The sequence below is a fragment of the Crocodylus porosus genome, unplaced genomic scaffold (genome assembly GCF_001723895.1).
Source record: "Crocodylus porosus isolate Cpor-Errol unplaced genomic scaffold, CroPor_comp1, whole genome shotgun sequence".
Lineage (NCBI taxonomy): Eukaryota > Metazoa > Chordata > Crocodylia > Crocodylidae > Crocodylus > Crocodylus porosus.
Window position 1 is genome coordinate 24,188,515 of NW_017728911.1, and position 25,379 is coordinate 24,213,893.

The window sequence follows — 25,379 nt, forward strand, 5'->3', positions numbered from 1 at the left end:
GATACAGAGAAACTGAATTAGCTGCCCAAAGCTACCAAGCCAGTGTCAGACAGGGCTAGAGATCCAGCATTCCTCCTCCCAGGCTGATATGCTAGTCCTTTGATTTGCTGTGTCTCCATATGGACTTTGTCTTCAAGAACCTTAAACTTTACAAAAAAACCTTTAACTATTTGAATATGTCAATCTGGATTACGCAACATGTTTGTAAGTAATGTAGGCTTAAGAGCGAGCAAGATGCACTTTGTATATTGCTTATGCATTTCTTCAAATATGAAATGCCAGAAGTTAAACTTGAGGACCCCAAAGGATAATTTCAAACTAAATTATATTAAAAAAAAATATTTGAAACTAAATGATATCTAAAAAACTTGCTTATGAAAACAAACATGATGAATGAAAACACAAATATCCAACCTGTTGTATGACCTGGGCAAGTTACCTGCATCTTCTCTTTTTTTTGTGCTTGTCTTTTGACACTGGATAATTTTTAAATATTTTATGTATCCAGAGGCAGCACTCTGTCTGACAAGAGCATGTCCTAACAATTTAGAGGGTAATGTTTTGGCTATTCCACTGTAGATGTTCATAAGGATTTGTGCAGCTAACATAGGTCATAGATTATAGACAGGAAATAGGGCCTTAAGTGAACTTTGGTGCCTCTCATTTTGGGTATCCAAGTCAAAACAACACTCAGACAGAGACCAAATTTTCATGAAGCGTGGTGAAGCTGGCTTCTGGGTCAAGTTCTGTCTCCGCTTGGCACCAGAGATAACAGTTCAGTTTTTAGGTTTTAGTCTGCATATAGGCTGCCAGATTTCCAAAGTAAACAGACAGAATCCATCTCAACCCCACTGTGTTCACATAGTTATTTTAGTTGTTACTTGTGCTATGGTGTGGGCAATGTTTTTTGGACAAAAAATGTTTTTCTAAGTGAGTGTCCCTTTTAACAATAAGATGGTCTTTCCTCCCTGCAAAGAAATGCAGCACTCCATAAAACTCCCTTTTTCTCCCTATCTGACAGAATGTGATTTTTGGTTTTTTTGACCATTTGCTCAGACTCCCCATCTTCTTCAGGATTTTGTGATGGCTCGTGGGGAGCTGGTCTTTTCTGAAATACTTTTGGGCATAAATTTACTGTCGTGCAAGGTTCACTTGAGTTCAGGAGGGCTATTCCCCCTAAGTAAAATGAAGCACGTGCATAACTCTTAGAGGACTGAGCCCACAAGTTTGTGGGATTGGACTGCTGCCCTGGAGGGCTGGAGTCAGCCCTCTGGGAATGCAAGTAGGTTTTACCTGTGATCGCAAGTGCCCCCGGTGCTCCTGGGTAGGCTTTTTGTAATACATCATTCAAAACAAACGGGCCCAGCTAAGAATAAGGGCCATTTTTTTTCTCCTTCTATGTTCCTTTCATTTAATAAAAATATTTACCCACCCAGGTAATAAGGTGAATGTGAGCTGACTTTATTACCCTTACTGACATGAAGTGATTGGTTGCTGGGTGACCTTGCTTCTGGTTTTATGGTCTAGACTAGCAGAGGGGTGTGGCTACACTGTTGAATTAGTACTGAGTTGTCAAGTTTCTCTTGACGTGAACAGAGGTTCAGTGTCAGGGCTGCTATAGTACCAGAGAAGCAAATAAATCTGGTTTGCCATTTGTTATGTTCAAACCTGGATCTGCAAGTAAGATCTGAGGGAGATAAATATCTGACAACAGGAGCTGTCAAGTCCTGAAGAGGCCATGCTGTGTACCTCGTAGCAAACCTGTGAAAACCGGCAAGGAACTGTGATCTGAAATCTTGGATTAGCTCAAGAGAATATAAAAAGCTTGTGTTCAGCTTGCTGAAATGCTTTAGCAAAATGCAGTACTGGAGAGTCTAGCTGGTTTGGTTTGGTCTTGCCCAGAGAGTTATTTGATGTTTTTCCCTGGAAATCAAAGCTTTTCAACTAACAAAACATGGAAGAAAATGAAGGAGCAGATATTCTGAGAACGAGCCCTGTTTCTAATGGCCCTTGGTACAAGGTGAGAAATATATATATATTTAATTACAGAAAATATTCTATGTTTGTGTAGTTTGTAACTTCAGTAAACCATTTCCCTAAAGCCAGAGTGCATACACATGCTGCACCGGCCTTTGTAAACAGCTGAAAAACTGTCTTCAGAGCAAGATTGTGCTAGACATTAAATATAAATGAAATGGTGATACTGATTGGTAAGAATAATGTTCTTGCCAGTGTCAAATACCAAGAGTTATTACATTAGAAGCACTAAATAACTGAGTGTGTTGCTCTAAGGAAAGAAATTTAACCAGTTTTTTATCTGTTTGGAATTTCCGACAACTCATAATTTTAGCAAAGCCGCTCTTTTAGCATTTACAGGTCAAATACGTTTAGTAAAATCACAGTGAACATAAGGTAAGATAAGCATTAACTTATGCAAACAAGTTGACGATTCAACTGCAGAGAACTTGATGTCCGTGGGTAAACTTCTAATATTATTCTACCAAAGCTCCCTGGACGGCATTTAACTTTATTAATGAGAACAGCTGTGCTTCTTGTCAAATCTTGTACAATGACATTTTGAGATTTGTTTTCTGTTGGGTTGTGTTTGTAATTTGATCTCCTGTAACAACATTGTCCTTGGTTCACATATATCCACAGTAGCAACTCTGACATCCTGTTAAAAAAAAAACAAAACAACAACAACTCTTGTTTCCTGTGTTTTAAAATTTGACAGATTTCCAGTTTGGACAGGTTAATGTGTTTATATTCATCTCATCCTGTTACATGAGATTAAAAGATTAAGGTTTGGGGAGCTGGGCATATGATTCTGATTTTGGTTTCCTGTAAAACACTGATTTGTGCCCCCTGCCCCCCTCTTTGCCAGACCCCGGCTGTAAGATTCTTTAGGAGTCTCCATAGGAGTTTTGCCCTTAATAATTATTATTATTATTATTATTATTTTTAGTGGGATCAAGTTTTTACTCCATATATTGAAGTTCTGGCTAAGGACACCCTGCAGGCAAAAATCAAGAATGTAGACACATTTAGATCCTTGTCTACTGAAACATATAAATTCTTGTTTAGTCTAGTCTTGGTGCCTGGTATCAAGGTACCTTTTTTCTGACAGTTACATTGAAGATTTAAGTGAACATATTCAGGATATGTAGATGGTGAAGAGTCTCTCTGTATTTACCACAGTCTTCAATGTTTTCTTATTGGAAATAGAAACTGGTATATTATACAATGATTTCTAAAGTTTGTTGAATGCTAAAGAACCAGAAAAAAAAAGAAAAAAAAGAAACAGGGCAATTGTTTGATTTGACTGTGTTTGTGCAGCTTCTGTGTACTGTTTAAGTTTTTGATCTTGTGAGGGACTTTAGGGGCGGACTTTTCTCCCTGTGAATTCCCTTACCAGAAATATTTGTAGGTTTGCCTTTTAACCATTCATAATTCTGGACCTTCCTGTGTAGAAAGTTTGTCATCCAATCAGGAAGCACAAACAAAATTATCTGACTTCAGAGACCAATTAACCACTGCAAACAGAGACTGGGGACTAATCAGGTGGAGCAATTTGCAAACAAACAAGCTGAAAATTGTTCATCCAAACTATTTGGCAAGTGGTTCCAGATAGAAAAATATGTTAGCAGAAACCTGGATCAGCTTGCAAACACACACAGTCTTTATTCATTCATCCGTGCTCATGATTTATAAAGAAGATTAGAGTAAATTTATTAACCATTTTGAATGCAACCTAGAAAGTCATCCTTCACTTCTTTTCCTTTCCCAGTACAATTCTTTTACAGCTCCCATCAGGCACTGTCTTATTGTCATCAGAAACCTTTGCATAGGAATCTTGACAGCATGCAACACCGAAGCAGTAGTAGACCTATTTAGCAGTAGGAGTTGTTCTTGGTTGCTCTGAAAGTTTTGAGAACAGGTAAAGTTTTCCATGTTCCTGTTCATGACCCTAAAAATATGACCTTCCCATGTAAAAGTCATGGCTTTTTATAGCTTTCATGAAGACCTAGTGGAAAAAACCCTAAAGAGCTTTTTCAACATTATTTAAGATGTAAAGTCTTACTAATTTTTATCATGTTATAGTACATTTCTCTACCATCTCATTAAGACTCAGAGTTTTTAGTACAAGCCTTCACATTTGCAGATGTAGTTTTCTGCTTGCGAATCACTGTAATTGCAACTCGGTTTTGGTGAAAACGTTACTGCTTAGACATCTACTTGTTTGCACCCAAATATCAGTCTCAGTGCAGAAATGAGGTACAGTGATTTGTAGGCACAAAACTGCACCTGTAAAACAGGAGGCAATGTGATAGCACAGCTGAAAACATGACCCACTCTGTCAGTCATTCTTGTACAATGACGATGACAATGTACTCGGCCCAAGCTAGTCTGTGCCCTTGAGCTTTCAGCCTAACACGCTGATCAAACCAGATGCAGGGGGAAATGCTGGAAGGTGTTCAGTTCTCCCATCCTCCTCCCACTGTGCCATGCTGAAGCAGAGGGCCCATGTTGTTTACTTTTTTTAGGCCTTGCAGAAGAATAAGTGTTGTAGGAGTGACTTGAAGCTGTGGCCAGGATAGGAAAATTCATGCATAAGGCAGGAATGAAAATGCTATTGATGCTGGCATTTTAGGCAAAGTGAAGTGGGGGACACAAATATAGGACTCTGAGGGCATGGAGGTGCCAGTGAAGCAACTGGTGGAAGGGAGTGCCATAGTCTGATCAGGCAAGAGGGTTTAGTTTTGTTCTAAAAATATTACACTTTAAATTTAGAAATGAGTGCATTTCTTGGAACCTACTATGATGGAGGGGAAGAGAGCAGAGTGTGTTTATGCACCATCTTTTTGGCATTGAAGCCTTGTGTTCAAATCCTGCTTCAAGGCACAAGGGAAAAGGGGTGTTCTTCTCCTATTTGCTTATATTCTACAACCAGCAAATATTGGTATAGACTGCCAACTTCCGTTTGAAACCTGAGAAGAGTTTCTGCAAACATGTATTGCTGGGATCCAGGATGAATGTGTGGAGAAGCAAGCATTCACAGTGTCTGGCTCCAGCTGGTCTTGTTGGTACCTTGCTTTCGTATATACTAAGTGTACTTGCAGATTTTAAAATAAAAAGAAGCTGGTTAGATATTAACTCCTGGAAATAGCTGATATTAAGGAGTAGCAGATTACAACACAAACTGGATGTTCATAAGCTGCTGAAGGGTAAACAGCAAATTTGCTGGGGGGGAGGGGGCAGAGAATTTGCTCATTGCATCTAGCCAGAGTGCGCTTGTGTGGAAACCTTCGTTCTTTTTACTAGTTCACAATTCATGCTAGTTAATCCTTTGGGAAAAATCAGTACATTTGACACAGGTGCTCAACAGTCTGTCCTTTTTCAGATGGCTACAGACAAAGGGTCATGGCGGTTATGAATGGGCTTTTGAGCCCTGACTTTCTCCCAAGTCTGCACATACCTTTTGTGCTTTAAGGGAGGACAGGGAGTTATCACACTGCATACTCTGGAGTAACTGTCCTTCTGTGCCTACTTTTACCCCAGCATAAGTGAGAACTGAACCAAAGCAATTTAGCCCTGATTCATTTAGGGTCATCTACCTTGCTTTAGCTCTCCCCAGGGGCATAGGGGCAATTACTGCAGAGCAGCTAAGGTGCAATGCATCCCTGGCCCCTTAATTGCAGGCCCATGAACAACAGTAACTGTGTGTATGGGTTTCCACAAAATTCCCGAAGTGTGCTTCCCAGCACAAATTTAGGAACAGCTGAGCTCCAGGCTTCAAAGATTAGTTTGCTCACCACCTTGCATGTGCTTTCCAGGAAACTCTTCACACATGAGCTCTGTGAACCTTAATTACTGATGCATTGCAGAGCGCTGGAGCAGCAGTACTCTTGGCATTTGTTGCTTTGTAGAGCAAGTTGCTGGCGTAATTGTGACAGGAGCTGAGTTGTTGGGGGGGGGGATTCATTTTGTTCTTAATGCACAGAACAGAAGTTTGCTGAGATTACAAGTAGAGCAATTACTCTATTGTAGTGTGGGCTCTGGAGGGAATGGGTCTTTAGTGGGGGTATTGAGTAACAGGAAATCTGGCTAGGAAAGTCACTTACTGTAGTTAAGTTACTAAACTGCAAAGATAACTTCATAATGTGAAGCTCCAGTAAACGGATGTGTTCCATGAGTCCCGTGGCCCTGGCATTCATGGTGTTCTCTATACTTAGAGAGAAAAGTGCCTATTAAAGACAGGATTTCTGACAGGGCTCCTTGTTGGCCTACCTCTGCTCCTCTTGAAGTCTTTGGAATCTGTCTGCAGTGTGTACCTGGGGAAGGATGCTCTGCAGCAGAAGCCACCCACACATCCTTAATCACATGTGTGCCAAACCCCAACATGACAGTAAAGTTGTACTTGGGATGTGCCCTCTCAGGGCCTGTGCCTGGTGTGCTGGAAAATAGCCACCAGTAAGGCCCCTGTATCTGTGGTTTCCCTGTTGCATTTCTGAGTTTGGTGCTTGTGACTGGGAAAGCATATGCAGGGCATTTAGAAGTGTCATTCATTGGACCAGAGGGGACAGTGTAGACACACCTGGAGGGTCACTGCCTTCAGTGCCTTCAGAGGCAAACCAGCAGTGACTGTTGTCCTTATCACCTGGTCTTGCGAGATGCTGAGCAGTCTTGGCTCTGACCACTTTCTAGGTGCTCTCCAGCTTGCAGGATCAACTCCTTAGATGTGGGGTACTTACCACTAGCAGTAAGTAAGGACACAGATTCTCACAGTGGTGAAAATGTCCAGCACTGCAGACAGCTCTGCTCTTTGGAATTCAGACTTGAATCTGCTACACTTGGCCTCTGTTTCATAGGAATTTTTGATTTTGGACCTGCACAGTCAATGATATTAAGAAAGCACTAGGGTTTCTGGGACCTGTATTGTAAGGCTGTGAAATCCTCACTAAGATGGAGAATGGCAGTGTTCTTATTTTGCCAGTACTGCTGGGAAGGGGACTGGTTTGTTGCATCAAGGGCCACATCCAGACAAGCGCGGCTGTTTGTTTCCCTCGGGACAAGTAGCACTGGCACACGTTGCAGGTTACCCTGGATTGGGTAGGGGACTGGCCCCAACAGCCTTACCTGGGTTTCTGGGGGCCTTAAGGAACTGCAGCTGTGCTGCTCCTGCAGCTGGACGCCTGGCAGGCAGCTGGAGCCTTGCTTTGGCTGGCCAGGCTCTGGTTTTGGGCGGCATGCCCTGCTGCCACATGCGCCGCTACTCTTTGCTGTTGGTGTGGGGTTTTTTAATGACAAGAATCTAAGGATCTCCTGGGGTCAAACCTCCCCTTCCCCCAAGGTAGCAGCATGGGGCATTCCTGTATGTGCCATGCATGGTGCCACAGATGGGTCTGTGGTGCCACATACTGCACGTCTGCACTGATCTGGATGTGGCCCTGGAGTACAGTGAAAAGAGCCCGATGCTGTAGCCAGGGCTTGGAAGTATCCTACCCGCCTACCAGCACCTTTCTTCTGCGACCTTCTCATTCTCCCAAATTCAAGCTTACCTATTTCTGTTTGGTTGGTTGGTTTCTGAGTTGGAGTCTCTCAATGAGGGTGCCTTGAAGCTATGCTGAGTGTCCAGGACATGGGGACCCCTATGATGACAGTGTGTGGATAGTATGGAATTAAACATGTTATGGCTCATCATAAAATACAAAGAGGGAGAGAAAGGGCCATATTATGAACATCTGTATGATTTTCTGTGAATGATTTTTGCCTTTTGGTACTATGAGTGAATGACCTTGGGAATATGCTGCCATTTATCTTCACTGTCTTCCACTCTTAATAAAGATCTCAGAACTCAGTGGGATGTTAGAAGTGAAATTTTAAAGGCCAGTGGCCCAATGAAGCCTCATCAAAAGGAAGCCAAACTCAGGGAATACATTTGGAAGTCAACGCCTTTAAGGACAATGGCAGGTGGTAAGTACCACCTCTAAAAATTGGGGCAAGATGCCTCAGGCTGGCAATCTAAAAGCAGTGCCCATTTGTTAGTTCATTGCTATATGCTTCAGTTTCTCCACTTGTAAAAGACGGATAGTGATGTTGTCCTCCTTTGTAAAGTGCTTTGAGGTGCAGGGCAGGGGAGTTGTTTTACCTTGGCTACATTTGTATTTCAGTTCTGCCTATCTTTTTCCACTTTTTAAAAAAAATCTCTTCCACAGCCCTGTGAAAGAAGGAGCTTGCCCCCATGCTAGGAAAGAGTGAAGAGCAGTGTTCTTGTAAACTTGCAGTGCACAAAAATGTGACCTTAGCTAATTAAAAATATTACATTAGAAACTCTGCCCTTAGAGTTGCACAGTGCTGTTGCACAATCCCGGAGAGCTATTAATCTCGCAGGCAAAGCAAAGCTGTCACAATGAATGATGGAACCTCATGCAAATAACTTTTCCTGTCTGTCAAGGTCTTTCTTTTCAATATCTGCATTTTGTTTATCCCTTGTAATTCCACTGCATTCACTACAGGAGGGGCTTCTGCACTGCTGACCAAAGACAAACCCAGCGGCGGGACTGACTCATGAAAGCCTTGCCAAGTCAGCAACTGGCCCCTGGGCTGGGATATTACAAAAGCAGCTGGTTTCATTCTCTTACTCAGCAGCGGCCAATGGCTCTCCTTGCAAATAAGCAAGAGTTCTCTTACAAACACTTGTTTCATAAAGGCTGCTAGGATTTGCCGCTGTACACTTTTGTCTTAACAGATTTGACAGATAAAATGGCCATCCCGTTATGATAGCCTTTATATGCAGGGTAAAAGGAACAGAAGCTGTGGTTATAAGAGGATGGGCTGTAGCTGAGCTGTGTTTCCCTGTCTTGATATCCCATAAATGTGACTTGAGAAAGAAATAGAAATAGTCTTTGCTAAACTGAATGCATGTTAATAGCTTCAATAAACACCCAAATCACAATAATTCTCCTCAGCTCTGAAATTTCCACCATTGGTTACTCTATGAATTGATCTCTGCCAAATTTTAACAAAAATAGACTTTGCTATTTGGCAGTCATCCCAGAACATGTGACACTGGGCATTTAAAAAACTGAAGAGCCGCAGAATTAGTATCTATGTTGCTGACTTTGAGTCTTGATTCTTTCCATCAATAATTCCTCCATGGACTTCTTCCGTCCCCCAACTTGTATTGACGTTAAATTCAAGGTAACAACGCAGCTCTTTTGAGCTCCATTGAAAATCTTGTCCACTGGCCTTTTCATGCTGGAAATGGTGCCTCAAGAACCTTATTGCTTTTTATAATTGTAGCAATCTACTTCTCACCTTAGGATAAACTGAGCACCCAGGAAGCAGGCTGTCTATTACTTTTCACTTGGCAAGAACACACAAGTCTTTCTGCTAGCATATGATCTCCAGGATTTCACAGGTTTTACCGCTGCTGTGCTCTGTGCACTGTCTGGCAGTATTAGAGTTGTGCTACTTTTCAGTGAGCAGGAATACACAAGTTTCACATTAAGCAGAAAGCGACTTCCCCACTCTGTGATCTTACAGTTAAGGTGGCAAGTAATAGTCTATTTGCATTGAGCAAATAGCTACTCCAGGCTGAAAGCAGACCAGTGATATCTACGTGAATGTCATTTACACTGTGTATTTTTTTTTGTTATAATTCTGATTCTTTCAGAGCTAATTCTACACCAGATCTGAATAAGTCACATCAGCACAGAGGCTGTCCTCGGACTTATACTGGTGTAAAAGCTGCTTACTTCATTGCAAATGTGTAGTTTGTCCACCTCTTTCCTTACCTGGGAAGTTTTTCACCTAAAGGGCTGTCTGTTTTCTTTCTTTCTTTTTTATGTGTTTTATACAGTGCTGTGTATATTTTATACAGTGCTGTGTATAGTTGGTGTTTCCTGTCCCTGGTTGGTGGTCCTGTGCACTATTAAGCATAAGTGACAATGGCAAAAGGGACAGGGCATTTAATTTTCAAGTCTTCTAAGGAATCCAGTTGGTACTTGGAGCTAGTGTTGCTTATCTGTGGTCCCCTCTACATTTTTGGGGCTGCAGATATGGGCTTTTGGGAGTTCTGAGGCCTGTACCATGCTGATAGTTCTTCTCCCCAGGTCTTACCAAGACATGCAGCCCAGGTGTCTGAGTTTATTCCAAAAACCCCAAGCTTCCAGAAAATGACATAAAATAATATTGAAATGGGAACCGCAAGCTATAAAAACATAACTAGAGCTGGTAAGTTAAATGAATAAGTAGCTGTTAAATGCAAAATGAAAAGGTATAAAAGGACAGTGGAAGCTTTTGCTATTTAGTGTAAAGTGTTCTATAAATAAAGTTAGGTTGCAAGATATTGACAAAATGGGTCACCCCTAATTTAAGATGTCATAGGCAAAGGAATAAGTGGCCCATAGAGCTGACTAATGTGGATGGAAATAAAGAGTAATTTGGGGAGGTAATGATATAATGCAGTGCTTTTAACTGCAGAGCTTGCAAACTCAATGCCAGTTAATACTGTCCACTCAATCATAACACATTCCTCCAATAGCCCTATATGGAGATTGAGACTGATCTTTATCTGACACTGTTTACTTTGAAGTCATGATAATTAAGGCTAGAGCACCAGCTACCTGGTAATTAAAGCTAGAGTGTCAGCTATGCTGTAATTAACATGCTCCTTTGCACCTAATTTATTTTGACAGTATAGATTAATGATGGTAAATGACCAACAAGGTTTTATCATGAGATGATTCTTCTACAGTAAGAGCTGCCTTAGACAATTACAGGAAGCCATTGTTAAATTCAGCTATTGTCCTGGTGTAATTGTGCTTGTTAACTCTTAGCATTGCTTTGCAGTAGAACCAATCTAAGAGCTTAATAAAAACTTGGTTATGGTCCCTGAGAGCCTGAGCCACACTTGTAAGAGGGGAGAGGCTAAAATGTCCAGGTAGCACTGGCTGGAGGTGACTTCTCTGATTTTTTCAAAGTTGTTGAATTGCTTTCAGCTCCCTTTTGATATCAACAGGGATGGGGCTGGATCAGCATGTCTGGGCAGTGGACTGTCATGTCAGGAGGTCTGCTGTGCAACAGGTCTTGCTATGCAGTGTTGGTGAGGCAGTTGGTAGTTACCCAGCCTTGACCAGCAATAGCGTTGTTGGTGGCTCGCCTGTCCCCCTGTACTCCTGAGTGCACCAGCCAGGCTAAAACTCTCTCCTGCTTTTGCATGCATTCTGCATCCTCTGTAGCATATCTGTGCAGGAGCTGCCACTGTTTAATTTTGTGGTTAGGTTCATGTAACAGGCACTGTTAGATATTTACATGATGATTCCCCAATGAAATATATCTAGATGAGTCTTTACATTTGGCCATCCTAAAAAAAAAAAAAGAGGCTGAATCCATATGACTTGCTCAAGGGGTCTCCCAAAGCAGTAGACGTGCGCGTGATGGAAGGTGGTTATGACTGTCTTTCCAGAGCTGCTTACATCATCTTGATTTTTCAAGCCAAAGGAGAACACCCTAGCTAAACACTAATGTGTCACACCTTGCAGAAAGTGATAAATGTTACAAGTGCAGTTACATTTTCCAAAACACCTGACACCCCATCTCTGATTGGTTCTTGCAAAATGTGGTTTCTTCATCATCTTGTCTTCTGAGAGCTTCCTTGTGTACACAAGTACTTAACCTGACTTATTTAAAGTGCGTCACACATTGCTGCAAGAACACCTGATTAATGGAGGTGATGAAAATGTATTCTTCCTCTGTCAGTCAATAGGCATTAATATGTGGGAGTCCAGTCCAAAAATGTGTAATCACAATAGAGATTTAGTCCCTTTGGTATTGAAGGTTGCCTGAGTAAACTAGCTCTAATGCTGTGGGTGCTATTCCCTGCTGGCCCACAGAGGTACTGCATGAAATGTCTCTCCGAGATGTTGCAAAGCTTGAATCCTGCATACCTATAACTGGCTCTTGGATATTTCAAGAGAAGGTGTAGAAGTCAATAGTCCAGATAAAAGAACAGAGGGACAAAAATATTATACCAAGATATTTTAACACAAACAGGTATCCAGAATACCGTGCTAAAGATTTGAAGTAACCTTTCACTGAAAAATGTATAGATTCTCTCCTGAGAGTCAGGACAGAGTGGCCCCAGAAATTGGGAGAGATCATTAGGCAGAGTGGAAATAAGGAGCTGTGGCACCTCAACTTGGGTTGAATGTACAGGCAAGCAAAAAAAAAAATGCTTTCCGGGTGCCTTCTCACATGGCCAAGAGCCATCCAGCAGCTCCTTTTGTTGTGTAGATGGGCTACAAGAAAATGATGCAATTTATTTAAATTTAAGATGACCCTGAATGTAAAACAACCCCCCCAATAATTAGATTCTATTCATGGAAAATTTGTACATTTGTTACAATTATTGGAGAGTCATCTTTAATTCATCCATCCACCACTGCAGGGGGGCAGGTGGGAGGATCAAACAGCTTGCCCCCTACCCACCCCCCATCCCACTTCCTAGCCTCTGCTCCTTGCTTCTACCCCTGCCCCCCTTTCTTACTCTTGTTCTGTGCTGGCAGGCTCTGTGCATGCTGCAACCCGAGGCACTGAGCACAGCCGTTGGCCTTAGCCCTCTCCCCTATAGCAGCAAAGTAGGCTGTGTGCTGCTGCCATGGGGCCAGGCTGGGGCTGTGCTCAGTGTCCCAGGCTGCAGCAGGGACAGAGCCTGCCAGTATGGAGCAAAGGTAAGTGCCCCACTGCCTCATGTGTGATAATGAGGCAAAGGGCTTCTTCGTCAATGTTAAATCTTAGAATCAAGTAAATATGGTAACATTGTTACCTTTGAGACTTTAGGAGCTGAGCAAGTGGGAGACAGGATTCTTTGCAGGAAAACCCAGTGAGGAATGTACTTTTATAAAAGAAAGAAATTGAAGAATGCTGCTGGCTAAAAATGTGTTGACCAGTTCTCATTGCCAGTGATTGCAATGATGGGGAAAGTTGAGGTCCTCAGCTAATGACTGTCCAGTTGGGCTTACAAGTATATGTATTTGCAAACAGGCATTCAATGTCTACTTACTTTTTTCAGGCCCTGGCAATAGAGGATGAGTTTTATCATGAATTTTTGGACAGCTCTAGAACTTGCATTTGCACAATCCCAAGAGCTCTTCACATGTGTGAATGCCTTCAAGTGCCTTCCCCTTGCTCTCTAAATCAGTGCTATGGATGTTTACCTGGAGAGCAATTAAGAGTACAGTGCACTGGATGAAATTGTCTTATCTGAGTGCACAGTAGCATGCACAGTAGCATGCCAACAAAAGTGCATGTGTGCAGAACCGCTGTGCATTCAGTTTGTCCCTTACCTCCTACTGTAAGCCGAGGAGCAGTATTTTGCTGAATTTCCAGCCTTTGCTCTTACCAATGGCAAGACCACAACAGGCTGGGTGGCAGATTCCCAGAGTTAGGCTAACTAGGTCTCATGTTACCTGCCAAATGTATCAGGTTAGTGGCAGGCCAATATGAGGACCAGGTACTGACGTAACCACCTACTCAACTAACATCCCTTCCATTCAGGCAGAGGATCAACTCCAGTCTGCAATTTACTTTTTCCAGGCAAAAGTCCTTTGGAGGATCCCCAACCTCCGTTTATGCCTCTGGAACAATTCCCTAGGAAAAGTCAGTTTGCCAGCGATGGCTAGAAATCCATTCCAGACTTACCTATCCTAAATGGTTTCTAGTTATTTGTCTGTGCATGTCATCTGTCAGCACGATGTACAGTACATTGCTGGGCCATAATCCAGCAAATGGGTCATTAATTGAAAGTATCTTTACAAATTTATGGAAAAGCCATTATTGTTCTGCTTTGCCATCAGATATTAACTTAATCCTGGCTGCTGATGGATTGTGTGTGATGCATTCTACATTATTCCTTCTGATCTGGAGTAGGGTGCCTGTTCTTATAGCAATGGGTGATGAAGAAATAGCTGAGGACTGGCTGGGGGGAGCCACCAAGAGGGGAAGGAAGGAGCGGGATTCAATCTGGCCCCTTTCCCCCACAGGAAAAATCAGCTCCACGTGTTTTGAGTCTTAGTTAGATTTAGAAAAGAGCCAGAAGTGACAGAGAGAAAGCCACGCTCTGGGACATCTCTTGAAAAACCCTGGGGATTTTCTTGTCACAGCAGTGTTGACAGACTCCTACCCTCCACTTCAAACCTCCTGAGGGAGGCCTGTGGGAAGGGGATGAGGCAGTACATGAGATGATTCAAGGTCTGGGAAGTTTTTCTGCTGTGGATCCAAGAATATTGTAAATTAGAGCTAGAGCAGGGGGGGAAACACAGGGAGGCTGCATCCAGTGATCTCTAGAGGTCCCTTCTAGCCCCAAACATCTGTGACTCTGTGAACCACCATCAGGGCTGGGGGTGTGGAGAGAAGGTTATGTAGGACAAAAACAGGGTGTGTGTGTGTGTGTGTGTGTGTGTGTGTGTGTGTGTGTGTAACAGGAAAAAAAATGTATCAATGCAATTTGCTTTGTTCAAACTGAAACGGTTTGTTTTGGGTTTATAGGACTTTTTTTAATGAACAGTATTTTTATACAAAAATACCATTTAGTGAGGAAATGTTATTTTGAAAATGGCAAAAGAGTCCCCCTTGGTCTTTCTGAAATAAAGCATTTCATTTGAAAATATTAACATTTAAATGTTTCAACATTTTTTTTAAACTTCCTCTCAGTTTCTTTGGCTAAAGCCGTTTGTCAAAATCATCCTGATTTAGCAACTAGTTTTAGTCATCTCACAACTCCATCTCTTGGCAAATGTAATATTTGTTTTTAAAAAGTTTCACTCCGTTATAGTTGGGAGACCCACATCCAGGGTTTGAATTACAGGAGAGCTTGGGGGAGGGAGGGGTGAGCCCTGCCATAAGAGACAAGACCCCTTCTGTAAGATTTGAAAATCATAACCTGGGGTGTCTCCAATTTTATTAGGGCATCGTGATGGGCTGCCCAGTTTTGTTTTGTTTTTGCAGACCCTCCTCCCCTGCCCGCCCCGCAAGAATCAAAGTTCAAACGCTGCCCACATCCTGTTGGTGCTGAACTGGTGCGACACTTCCCTAAGCCCTGCCCTTTACCTTCCACATTGATGAATACTTAAAGAACTCCATGGCTTTTCAAATCCCTTGCCTTCCCCTTTTCACGGCGGCTCCACACACACACAGGAGGGCAGTTCTTTACCCTCTGTCTGCACATTTACTGTACAGTTCTTGCCTATAACTGAGAAAAGTATAGACACGTATGGAGGAAATAACACAATGTTTGTTACGAAAAGTGGGAATATGCTGTCTGCTTGGCTTCCAGCTTGCTTCCCTAAATAACAGAACTGCTGTCATGTCTGCCAATAATTTGCGAATGGGATGAGATAGTGAATCTGCCATTTACACATTCCCTTTTTTTTGGTTTCTGAATTGAGGGAAAATAAAACTGATGGAGATGATGGGAGATAGAGACCAGCTGGTGACCAGAAAACATTAATTACTGGGATCTCTCTGGTTTCAGGCTTGGATGTGCCTGGAGGTTTATGCCATAGATAGTTTAATAACAAAGTCTACATTGGGAAAGTAGACTTGCTGGTGACCAAGACAACCTCATCATTGTGCAGTGTGTGGCTTGTTACTGGCATAAACTCTCACTAGCTGGAGGTTTGCATATCATGCTGCCAGTTACCAAACATGCTTTATTTTCTTATGGTAGCTGGCATGACTTTGTACATCAGTAAATGCCCTTTGTAGTCAATAAATATGACAAGGACTTTGAAATGTTGGTTTTGTCAAATTTATGATCCTTGGGCTCGACAGACTGGCCTGAGCAATGATTTTTTTTTTTGGTTACCTCTGGCCACGCTTGGTGCCCCAATGTGGAAATTAGGGTCTGACCAGGCCCCAGAGCACAGCATGAGAGTTTGTTCGTATTGGTCTTCAAGGAACAGAATGGAAACGATTGCTCTACGTTCAAAACAAGTCTTAATTTGAAGCGTCTCTACAGTGTTTGCTTTTTGCCTGTGAACAACACAAACCAGTCACATTCTGGGACCAGTTTGCAAAAGGATTCTGCTTCTTTCTAGCCACTTGTATGAAACGGCTAGGATTTTACAAGTTCTACAGCCACTTCATAGGGGTGCTGAGATGTAGGTGGAATTTAGCTGTGTGAGTTTAGCTGTAGGTTTTGGTTAATTGGTTGAATCAGAATGTAAATGGTGATGATGATGATAATTCAGGTTAAGGCAATATTCAGCTCAAAATAAAATGTTTAATTTTAAGCTTCTCCTTCCCCCAGTGTTCTTAAAATATACATTAAGTAAATTTTGAAAGAAAAATGTCATTTTGAATTTTAAAAAAGTAAAATGATTTGATTTGAAATAATGATGCAGCTTTTTCTAGCCTTTTTTGACTAAAACAATTCACCAAAATTGGCCTGAGTTTGCAAAAATTTAAATTGACCCAAAAGAACATTTTTCATCAGGACTTGCTCAGTTCTGGAGTGGACCTCTGAGCCCTTGTTGGTGCCTATCTTAGTACAATACGTTTTGGAGAATTTGGCGCCATGTAGGAAATGCAATATTTCTTCATTAGGTGCTTTTCCTTGTTCTCAAGGTTTTCTAATTTATCACCTCGGATATTATCTCTGTTAGGTAATTTAACATCAGCTGCTTCCAACTGCGTTGTTCTATTTTTGTCACCTGTTCTTTCTACCTCTTCCTATGTGTGAATGATTATCTTTTCACATCAACTTGAAGCAATTTATTTTTCCATCCATCCATTTGCTCTTAGCCTTGATTTCTTTATTTCCTTCTTCGGATCACTTGACAAATATCAGATTTTGAAGGAACTGTCATCTGCAATAGTTTAATATATGAAAAATATGATGACAGCTGTCCAATTTCCATGGCTTTTAATCATATTTATTTTTTATCACTACCAGGATGGAACATGTTTTAAGTTGCCAAATAACTAATTTTAAGTGTAAAATGATTGTACAAATGAAACCTTATTCATCAGAATTGCTCTCTGAGTCTATGCAGAGTCCTAGCTTTTCACTTTAGTGACGGAAAGGAATGTTTCTCCTATCAGCTTTGTAATATTAAAATATAACCTTGTAGCTGCCTTGATTTGTATATCTTAAAAACAAATTCACTATTATTACATAATGTCATTTTGTTGATCTGAGACTAGAACAAAATTTGTTCAACCTCTGATCTTTTTATATGATGTACATGTATCAACCACACTTTGGATCTGTGTATGCAAGGCACATGCACTATTATTACTTTACTCATGCAGGAGCTAAAAAATGGATGGACAGATCCTGCTGAAACACATCCAGAAGAAATCATCTCTGGGCTGAGACCAAGCACAGTCCAAATGGAATTTGCTTGAGAGAGATATGAGCAACTGAAAAAGTGGGGTTACAGTGAAAGCAGCTTTCCAACAATTAGCTATTGTAGTCACTACTGATGAAATTTATACTGTGCTTTGTGAGAGAGAGAAGCCAGTCTGAGGCCTGCCAGTCAGCCAAAAGCACTAAATGTTTTTTGCCCAGAAGTGGGATGTGTAAAACTACATTTCCCCAGGATCCGTGCCAAATGACTAATCTTGGCCTCTTCCAGGCATTCCAGCGTGTCTGGTTAGTGGTTATTCCAGCCATCCTATTATGTTTTTGGGAATCATGTTTAACAGCAAGGTGCATGCTATACAGAGGGAGTTGATAATGGAGCTAGGTAGAGCTGGTAACCAGGTTATGGTGGCTTTACATTAAGGGTATCCTTTATAAAGAATGTGCATGTACTTGAAGTCCAAGTTGTAAATCACTTATAGGCTATTTGGTTTCTTTGGCATAGTATACTCCAGGGTCAAGGGGGTGGGGAGTGGGAAAGGAAGACTTTTGCTTTACAACCTTGAGCAAATTTCATTTTTTTCCTGAAGTGACAGCCTCTCTGTCATACCCCACAGATGAGCTAGAAAGACTCTACCCTATAGTAAGTCACTTCTGATATGAGCTCCAAAATGCTTCCAGTGAAGAAGAAAAAAAAAGCTTGCACCAGTTTCTGGAAAGGCAGATCAAGCTAGCATGCCCCCTATATAACTTCAGCTGCCCCAATTTACTATGTGCATCTTAACATAATCCTATGTGCAGCCATCCCTTTATCACGATGCACAAAGCTGCTTTTGTAATACAGAACCACTTTTTATAGGGCTTCCGATATAGGTTTTGTGTCATTTCACATGATTTTCCACGTTAAGGGATAAAATGTGTTTGAAAACAGTGGTAGTATTGGCATGAGGTTGTAGTTGTGATGGTCTAGGAAATATGTAAGAGGAGAGGATTTTTTTAGGATTGAAAACAGTAATATTTTTCACCCTGTGATTACCTTCTGGCAGGAAACCTGAGGCTTGAACACTTTTATCTTAGCTAGTATAGCTGCAAATAGTATTTCTTCATACTCAAATGTTTTTTGGAATCGTAGGGAACTGTTTTGCCTGCCTCAGTGGTGCACAGTATGGTTTCCACACGTTAATCACAAACCTCCTGCAAAAGAAACATGCTGTCTAGTTTAAAATGGCTTTCTTTTAGTTTTGCTTGAGCCAGACTTTGTTGCTAGACTATGAGATATTAGGTGAATTGTGGACTATTTTTATATGAGGCTTATTGGTTTATAAAGTTCTTATTCATTTGCTTGCTCTCTTCTAGTTTTTCTGTTCTCCTTACCTAGAAACTTCCCATTTCATACCACATGGCCTGTGGTTTGGCACCAGTCCCTTAGTGGAAAGGTGACGTCATAAGACCACTTTACCCAAAGTGCGTGGGTGAGGACAACCACAAGAATGAGCTGACCTGCACAGCAATATGTTCTGGGATAGGGAAGTGTGTTATAACCTTGTGGCACCCAGACTGTGTACACAGTTAGCTTTGCCTATACTGTATAGGCACTATTACATTTTATTCACATTTCATGGTTATATCAGTTCAGCCTCTTTGCACCCTGACCCTGATGTAATATTTTGTTTTAATGCAGGTCCTTAACATGGTAGATGTGCCCATATGGAAAGATTCTCCCAAGGCCTAGCTCCATGCTGGTTGGCTAAACCAGCTTTAAACTCACTTAGAGTTAGTCCTCAAAAAAGCTCTAAATTTGCTACAGGGGTAAGGAGTTAAGCTGAATTTCCTACTGTATACATCAGGAGTCAGATGTGTGAGTCAGGTATTTTGAATTTGTAGGGATTGGGAGTTGCTAATAATAAATTGACCAATATTAACACAGGCTCCTCAACCATACAGAGTGTCCTTCAGGACTGCATGAATTGGGCAGCATTGCTAGTTGCCATCAGAAGCATGTGGAGGGGAGGGGAGGGCTCCAGTGTCCACCCTTTTGAAGTGCAGAAAAAAACAAACTCCCTAAACCCTAGCAATTTTCTCAGCAGTAGAATTAGTGGCTGCTGCCCTGTGTTCTGTGGCTTTCTATGGCTCTTGCAAGCGTACCAAGTTGCATAATATTTGGGATGAATATATGCCAAAGGCATGTCTGTCATTTTGCTGTGCCCACAAAGTAAAATCTGAAAGATGCAGCACAGTGGGCCTTATTGCAGCTTTGGTAGAGCTGTAGCTGGTTCGAGGGTGAATGTATGTCCCCTTGCAGGGAGTGCCTTGTTCTCAATCGCCAAGCCCACCAGTATCCGGGCCGGGAGGGAGCAGACCAACTTTTTTTGTCTATCGCTTAGCCTCTTTTCCATTAATATAGCTCTTTAATTCCATCTCAGAAAATAATCCCAACTTTTATCATCATTATCTATAATAAAACCTAGCCCTTAAACTGAGCCAACATATAAAAATTAAAAGTCTTTAAAACTAGCAGCTTTAAGAAAATAAACAGAGGTAGGAAACATTTCCTGGTACACTGTGTGAGATTCGGTGTTGGTTTTTGCACTTTCTCTCATGTGTTGGTTTATATACCATACAGAAGCCAGGATACTGGCCTAACTGCAATCTAAGTTAGCTCAGCATAGCAGCTTCTGTATTTCTAATAACTAAAAATGCAGGCTGTTCCTTTATGACAGCAGTATGCTATATTGACACCTCAGTTTCCTTGCTTTGCTGACTGATGGGGCCATCTTCCATGATGTGCTGACCTTAACAAAAATACGGCCTAGAAGGTTCAGATGGGTTCAGAGTGCTCAAGCAATAGTGCTGATGCTAGATACAACTTTGGAGGCACTGACTAGGTAGAAGTAACAACTTCTTTGGTGCTTTGTTGGAAATTCTTAGTTTAGCAGAGCTGTGGCTCAGCATCCAATAAAGGTTTAATATTGCCTAATGCCCATTTTACTGAACACTTTGAATGTGTGGTTGCTTAGACATCTCAGGGAAGAATGATGATTGGTTAAGGAACTTAGAATTGGACTCAGTTCCCAAAACAGCTTGGGTGAGCCCTAGGGCAAATTGTTGACTATCTTTACCTTTAAATGGGGAATTTGAATTGCAAATGAATTGACCTATCCAATGTATTCTGAGACAACTAATGGCAACCATGGGCAGGTACATTACAGTTTTGTTGTTACATTCTTTTCAGAAGTAACCTTTACAGTATCTTATGAGAGAGAAAATATAGCACCAAACTCATCCATTCTTCCTCAAGTAAAATCCAAGATTTCTGTAACATTGTTAAAAAAGTTCAAACTGAAAATGACTAAGGTAGCCTGGATGGCCTAGGTATATTGTAACTGTATTGTGCATAATTTAGTAGAGCAGTTAACATTCTTCTAGTTATATGGCCCCTGCCTGTCTGTTTTTGTTGTACTTTATTTTTCCACTGCTCAACTGCATCATTGTTCCTTTTAACCACAGTCACCTAAGGTCAAGCTGTACCTTGCTGGGGAGATGAATTGCAAACCAGCCTCGTTAAAACAAGTGACTTCAACTTGTCCCTGTTATTTATCCTCCCAGGTTGTGAGCCTGGAGTCTGGCAGAGCACATAAAAGTAAATTTCATATCTCAGAAGCTCATCAACTCCTCAGCTGAAGGATAGGGCCAGCTATCTTTAAGGGGGGTATGGTACAAGAGCTGCTAAGATATATTTCCCTTATTCAGAGGCCTGTGAAACTTCTTTCGATAGTAAGTTTGGCGGGGGTGTTGTTTGTTTTGCAAATGACAGTTGAATTCCAGTCCTTTCACAGAAAGTCAATTCCTCTTGCTGTTATGAATCAATACTGTTCTCTCTTTCATAATTATCTTGGGGGTCTGAGCTTGCTCTCTTTTAATCAATGGGTATTTTGAGATACTATCTCAGTTACAACTGTCTGAAGAATTTGCATGCTTTCCCATTTCAATCTCTTCCTGGCTCTGTTTCTAGTAAAGATGCTTTCTCTTCCTCTTGCATTTTTACAACCTTTAGCTTTACAGCAGCCTGTTGTCTTCCAAGTCTGTTGGGTGGAAGCAGGACACCACCAATTCAAAAACTCCACTTGGAATGAAAGGGAATTTTGGTAAAAGCAAACCCTGACCTCTGCAATCTGATCTGTGTAGGCTGCCAGACTGTTGCATCCAGCTGATTTCAGTATAGCTACTTCCAGACATTATGGTCTAACATGCAGCATCCCATTTAAAATGAATAGGAAGAGAAGTCTGTCTGTATAAATCAGGTAGCAGCATCAAGGCCTCAAATGGGACAATACCAATATGTAGTGAGGGCAGGGCCCTCTTTCTTGGATCTCTCAAGTGTACTTTAACAATATACCTGCAGCAGCAAGATATTGACTGGCATTGTCCCCCTGCTTTACATGTGGCAGGGCAGGGTGCTGTGCCTTGTGGCTGTGTGACAGGGCTGACTGTAGTTTTAGTAATAGGTTAGACAGGGACTTTTATGGGATGGTTTGGATATGGATAATCCTGCCTCAGGCAGGGGCTAGACTAGATGACCTCTGGAAGGTCCATTCTAGCCCTATATTTCTGCTCTATAAGTCTTAACACATTGATACTCCAGTCTTAATAAGTACAGATAGTCAAAAAGCTCAAGGCTGAATCAATTCAATCTTCACAAGTTAGTTTAAACTGCATAAACTGAACCAATAAGCAAGTGAACAGACATTCACTTTTGATTCTGGAAACGCAGCCTCATGCCTATAGTAGCTCAAGTCAGAAGCTGGGGGGCGCTAGACCATGCCTCCCTGGTCAGCTGGAGCAGGTAGCCTGGGCCAAGGCTAGCCTACCTGTCTTATGAGGTGAGGTTTTGTGGAGGAGGTTCAAAGCATCCTGGGGTGGTGAGGGACTGAGTTAACTTGAATCTGGAGGGGATCTGGAACAAATGTACAATAAACTAATTATCCCAAATCAGTTAAGTCTGATACTACATCCATCCAGGTTTATCTTAAACCAGTTACAGCCATTTTGAAAGTGGTTTAAGTGCATCTGAACTTCTGTTGCATTACAGATTTGAACCAGTTTCTGATCACTTATACTAGTTCTATGTAATTTCTGTCCCTAGCCAGTGTGGTCACTTAATGGTTCAGGATTGCATAGTATCAAAACAATAAACTGGATAGAGATAGACATGCTCAGAAATGATGACAATAGCAAGTCCTTTAAGCTTTTATTCTTGGTACCACATCTTTTCTCATCTGGTGAGTTTTACTGTCATATTTCAGGATGAGAAATGTTTAAATGGACCCTGTTCCTGATTGTGACGTGTGCCTTTGTGATGCTATAATCACCATGAGAGGTTTTGTGCATAGCAAAATTATTTGGGTAAGAATAAGTCTATGAAACATATGTGCTTTAAAATAATGAAGAACTTGATGAAAATGCCTGGAAATGTTTGATTCATGGCAGCAAATAAAATTCTGAAAGTCGCCTATTTGCGTATTTGTGAAGGAGGAAAATGGAAATAAGTTTTTAAATAAACTTTCTGTTCTTCTGAAAGCTGGAAGCTCTGATGAAATGGCATTTTCACAGTACTGATACTTGTGTGTCAGAATGTACGTGAGCCTGTGCCTTTTAGCCGATCAGTGTTAACTTGCACATTCTTTGTGAGAACTGCAAAACTGTTGGGTTGTTATCACTTTAAGAGCAGGAGATGACTTTATGCCCCTATAATAATACATATTTGGATAGTTGAACCCTCTTCTCTCAATTCTCTCTGTGGAACACTTGTCAGCATGAAGGCAAGCAGACACATTAAGATCTGCCCTTGTTGGCTTCAGCCATCGACTATATTAGATAAATGATATAAAATATCTACCTTCCTCCACTCCTTTCACTATTGAAGATGGGCAATTTAATGTCCAGACAACATTTCGTAGTAGGCATTTACAGGGAAAATACAAGACTTATCCTGGGAGGATGACATTTTTTCCCCATCATACCGGATGGCTGCAAGCCTGTGAGTATGCAAATTTATATATAAACTTTGTTTTAGTTCACAGAAAAGTCATGTCAACCCAGTAGTTGATAGTAAATATAAACATCTAGGGATGATATGTTGTGAAAGCAGTAGTGTTAAACTCTCAGACATCAAGAAATCAAAAAGTTATTTCCATAGAAAAAATATTAACATGGCTGTATTGTATATTCTGAATGATTATGGTACATATTTAATAACAGACCGTAGTATACAAAATTATATATGTAGGAAGACAAGCAGGAATAAATATATGCATAAATGCAGCATGGGGAAGGTTATGTTTCTCTGAAAATCTTAACTTTCACTTTATTGTGCAACATTATTTTATGCTAACTTTTTCTTGTTTATCCTGAGATCTGAGAGAGATGGATTTAATGTATGAACTAAGTCCCAGATTTAAAAAATAACTTCATTGTTATAGCTATGGGGGCAAATAAGTGGACCAGATGGGAGAAGAAGGATCTTGACAGCTGGTAGGGTCCATTGTTAGCCAGAGTGACTATCTGGAAGTAACATCTGGCTCACGATATGAGCTAAGGAATTCTGTTTAAGTAGATCTGAGACCTGGCTGGAGCCCCGCTGACACTGGTAGGGCCCTTAGGAAGAATCGGGTGCCCTGAGGTCATTGCAGGATCAGACCTAAGTTTTCTACTGTATGTTCTTAAAGTCTTGTTTTTTTCAAGCAGTCATAGCTCTAGATCAGATCATCTTCCCTGTGGAGACAGCTGGGGAAAAAGGAAAGAGGCTGAAGAAACTCCATAAACAGACTGACTGAGTTCCTATCCGGTGCTCCCCAAAGCAGGAAAGTTTTGGGAAGAGCTTCCATGTATGCAGGAGTTAAGGCTGCCCAACCTTGGAAATCTTCAGGGTCCAAACATACACCCTCTCTGCCAACACACAGATCAGACCCTGACTGCATGGACTTCTCTGGTCTTTGTGCTACTCTACTGCTCACAACCATTGGTTGAGTGAGGGTCAGGCTGCTCTCAGGCAGACACAGAGGGGCCCTGTGGGGAGCTGATATATCTTAGAGTTCTGTTTCCTGTCGGTTAGATTTCTTCAAAGAAAGGTAGGAGCTGAACAGAAAAGCAAAATACAGGCAGACTCTTATTTGGTCCCTGTGGATCAGAAGCCCTCCCATGCAAACCAAAGAGAAAAAGCAGTCCCTTGAAATCAGCACAGTCCCCTTCCCTGTGGACCAAGAGAAAAAGTCCTGTACTTGTGCTGTATTTGTTCTAACACCATACAAGCCGTTGCCTCAGGGGACCTGTACATTATGGCCTCTTCCCTAGGAAGGTCTAATCATTTTACAGATACAGAATTATTTCAATTACATTAGTGACTGCAGCCAGACTTGTGACCCCAGTATGTTAAGACTGTACGAGACATAGTAAACCATGATTCTCAGAGGCTGTGTATCTAGATAAGACAGCCAAGAGGAGCAAGGGTATGGGTAGCATGTGGGATAAAGGGACTTGTCAGAGCAGGGAGCGGGATGTGTATTTCCTGGTGGACAGGCTGGTGTGCTGTTCACTAGATCATGCTGGTTCCATGGAAAAAATAAAAGGAGTAAATTGTGCCTAATTACATAAGACGGCTTTCAAGTTTTCAGATTTGATTTTTATATTTTGACACCACAAAAGCCATAATGTAAATACCTATTGGGTCAGAACACATCCCGGAGGCCCCAGCTAGGAGTTGCAGGGAAACCAGACTTTCCAAACAGCTTTCTAAAAAAGGGAAATTATAGTCATCAAGTGTTTGAATGGGAATTAGTGGTGTCCATAAAAGGCCAACACAAAATAGAAAAGACCAGTGTTTGTCCAGGAGGGGAAAAAGGAGCTGGAAGAAAGCTGCCACTGTGGGCTGGAGATATTAAAAAGTTATACAGCTTGCTGCCCAGCCTGTGACAGCTTGGTTCCTTAACATTCATACCCCATGCCTCATTGGCAA

General features: G+C 41.5%; 1 protein-coding gene across 1 annotated transcript in view; it reads left to right on the plus strand.

Annotated features, from left to right (window-relative positions):
• Window positions 1-1,598: 1,598 nt before the first annotated feature.
• The window catches only part of PDE8A (phosphodiesterase 8A), a 241,158-nt gene continuing 217,377 nt past the window's right edge, over window positions 1,599-25,379 (plus strand). The window contains exon 1 of the mRNA XM_019533679.1: window positions 1,599-2,020. Coding sequence (XP_019389224.1) covers window positions 1,955-2,020 — 66 coding nt within the window. The 5' untranslated portion in view covers window positions 1,599-1,954. The remainder of the gene's footprint in view (window positions 2,021-25,379) is intronic.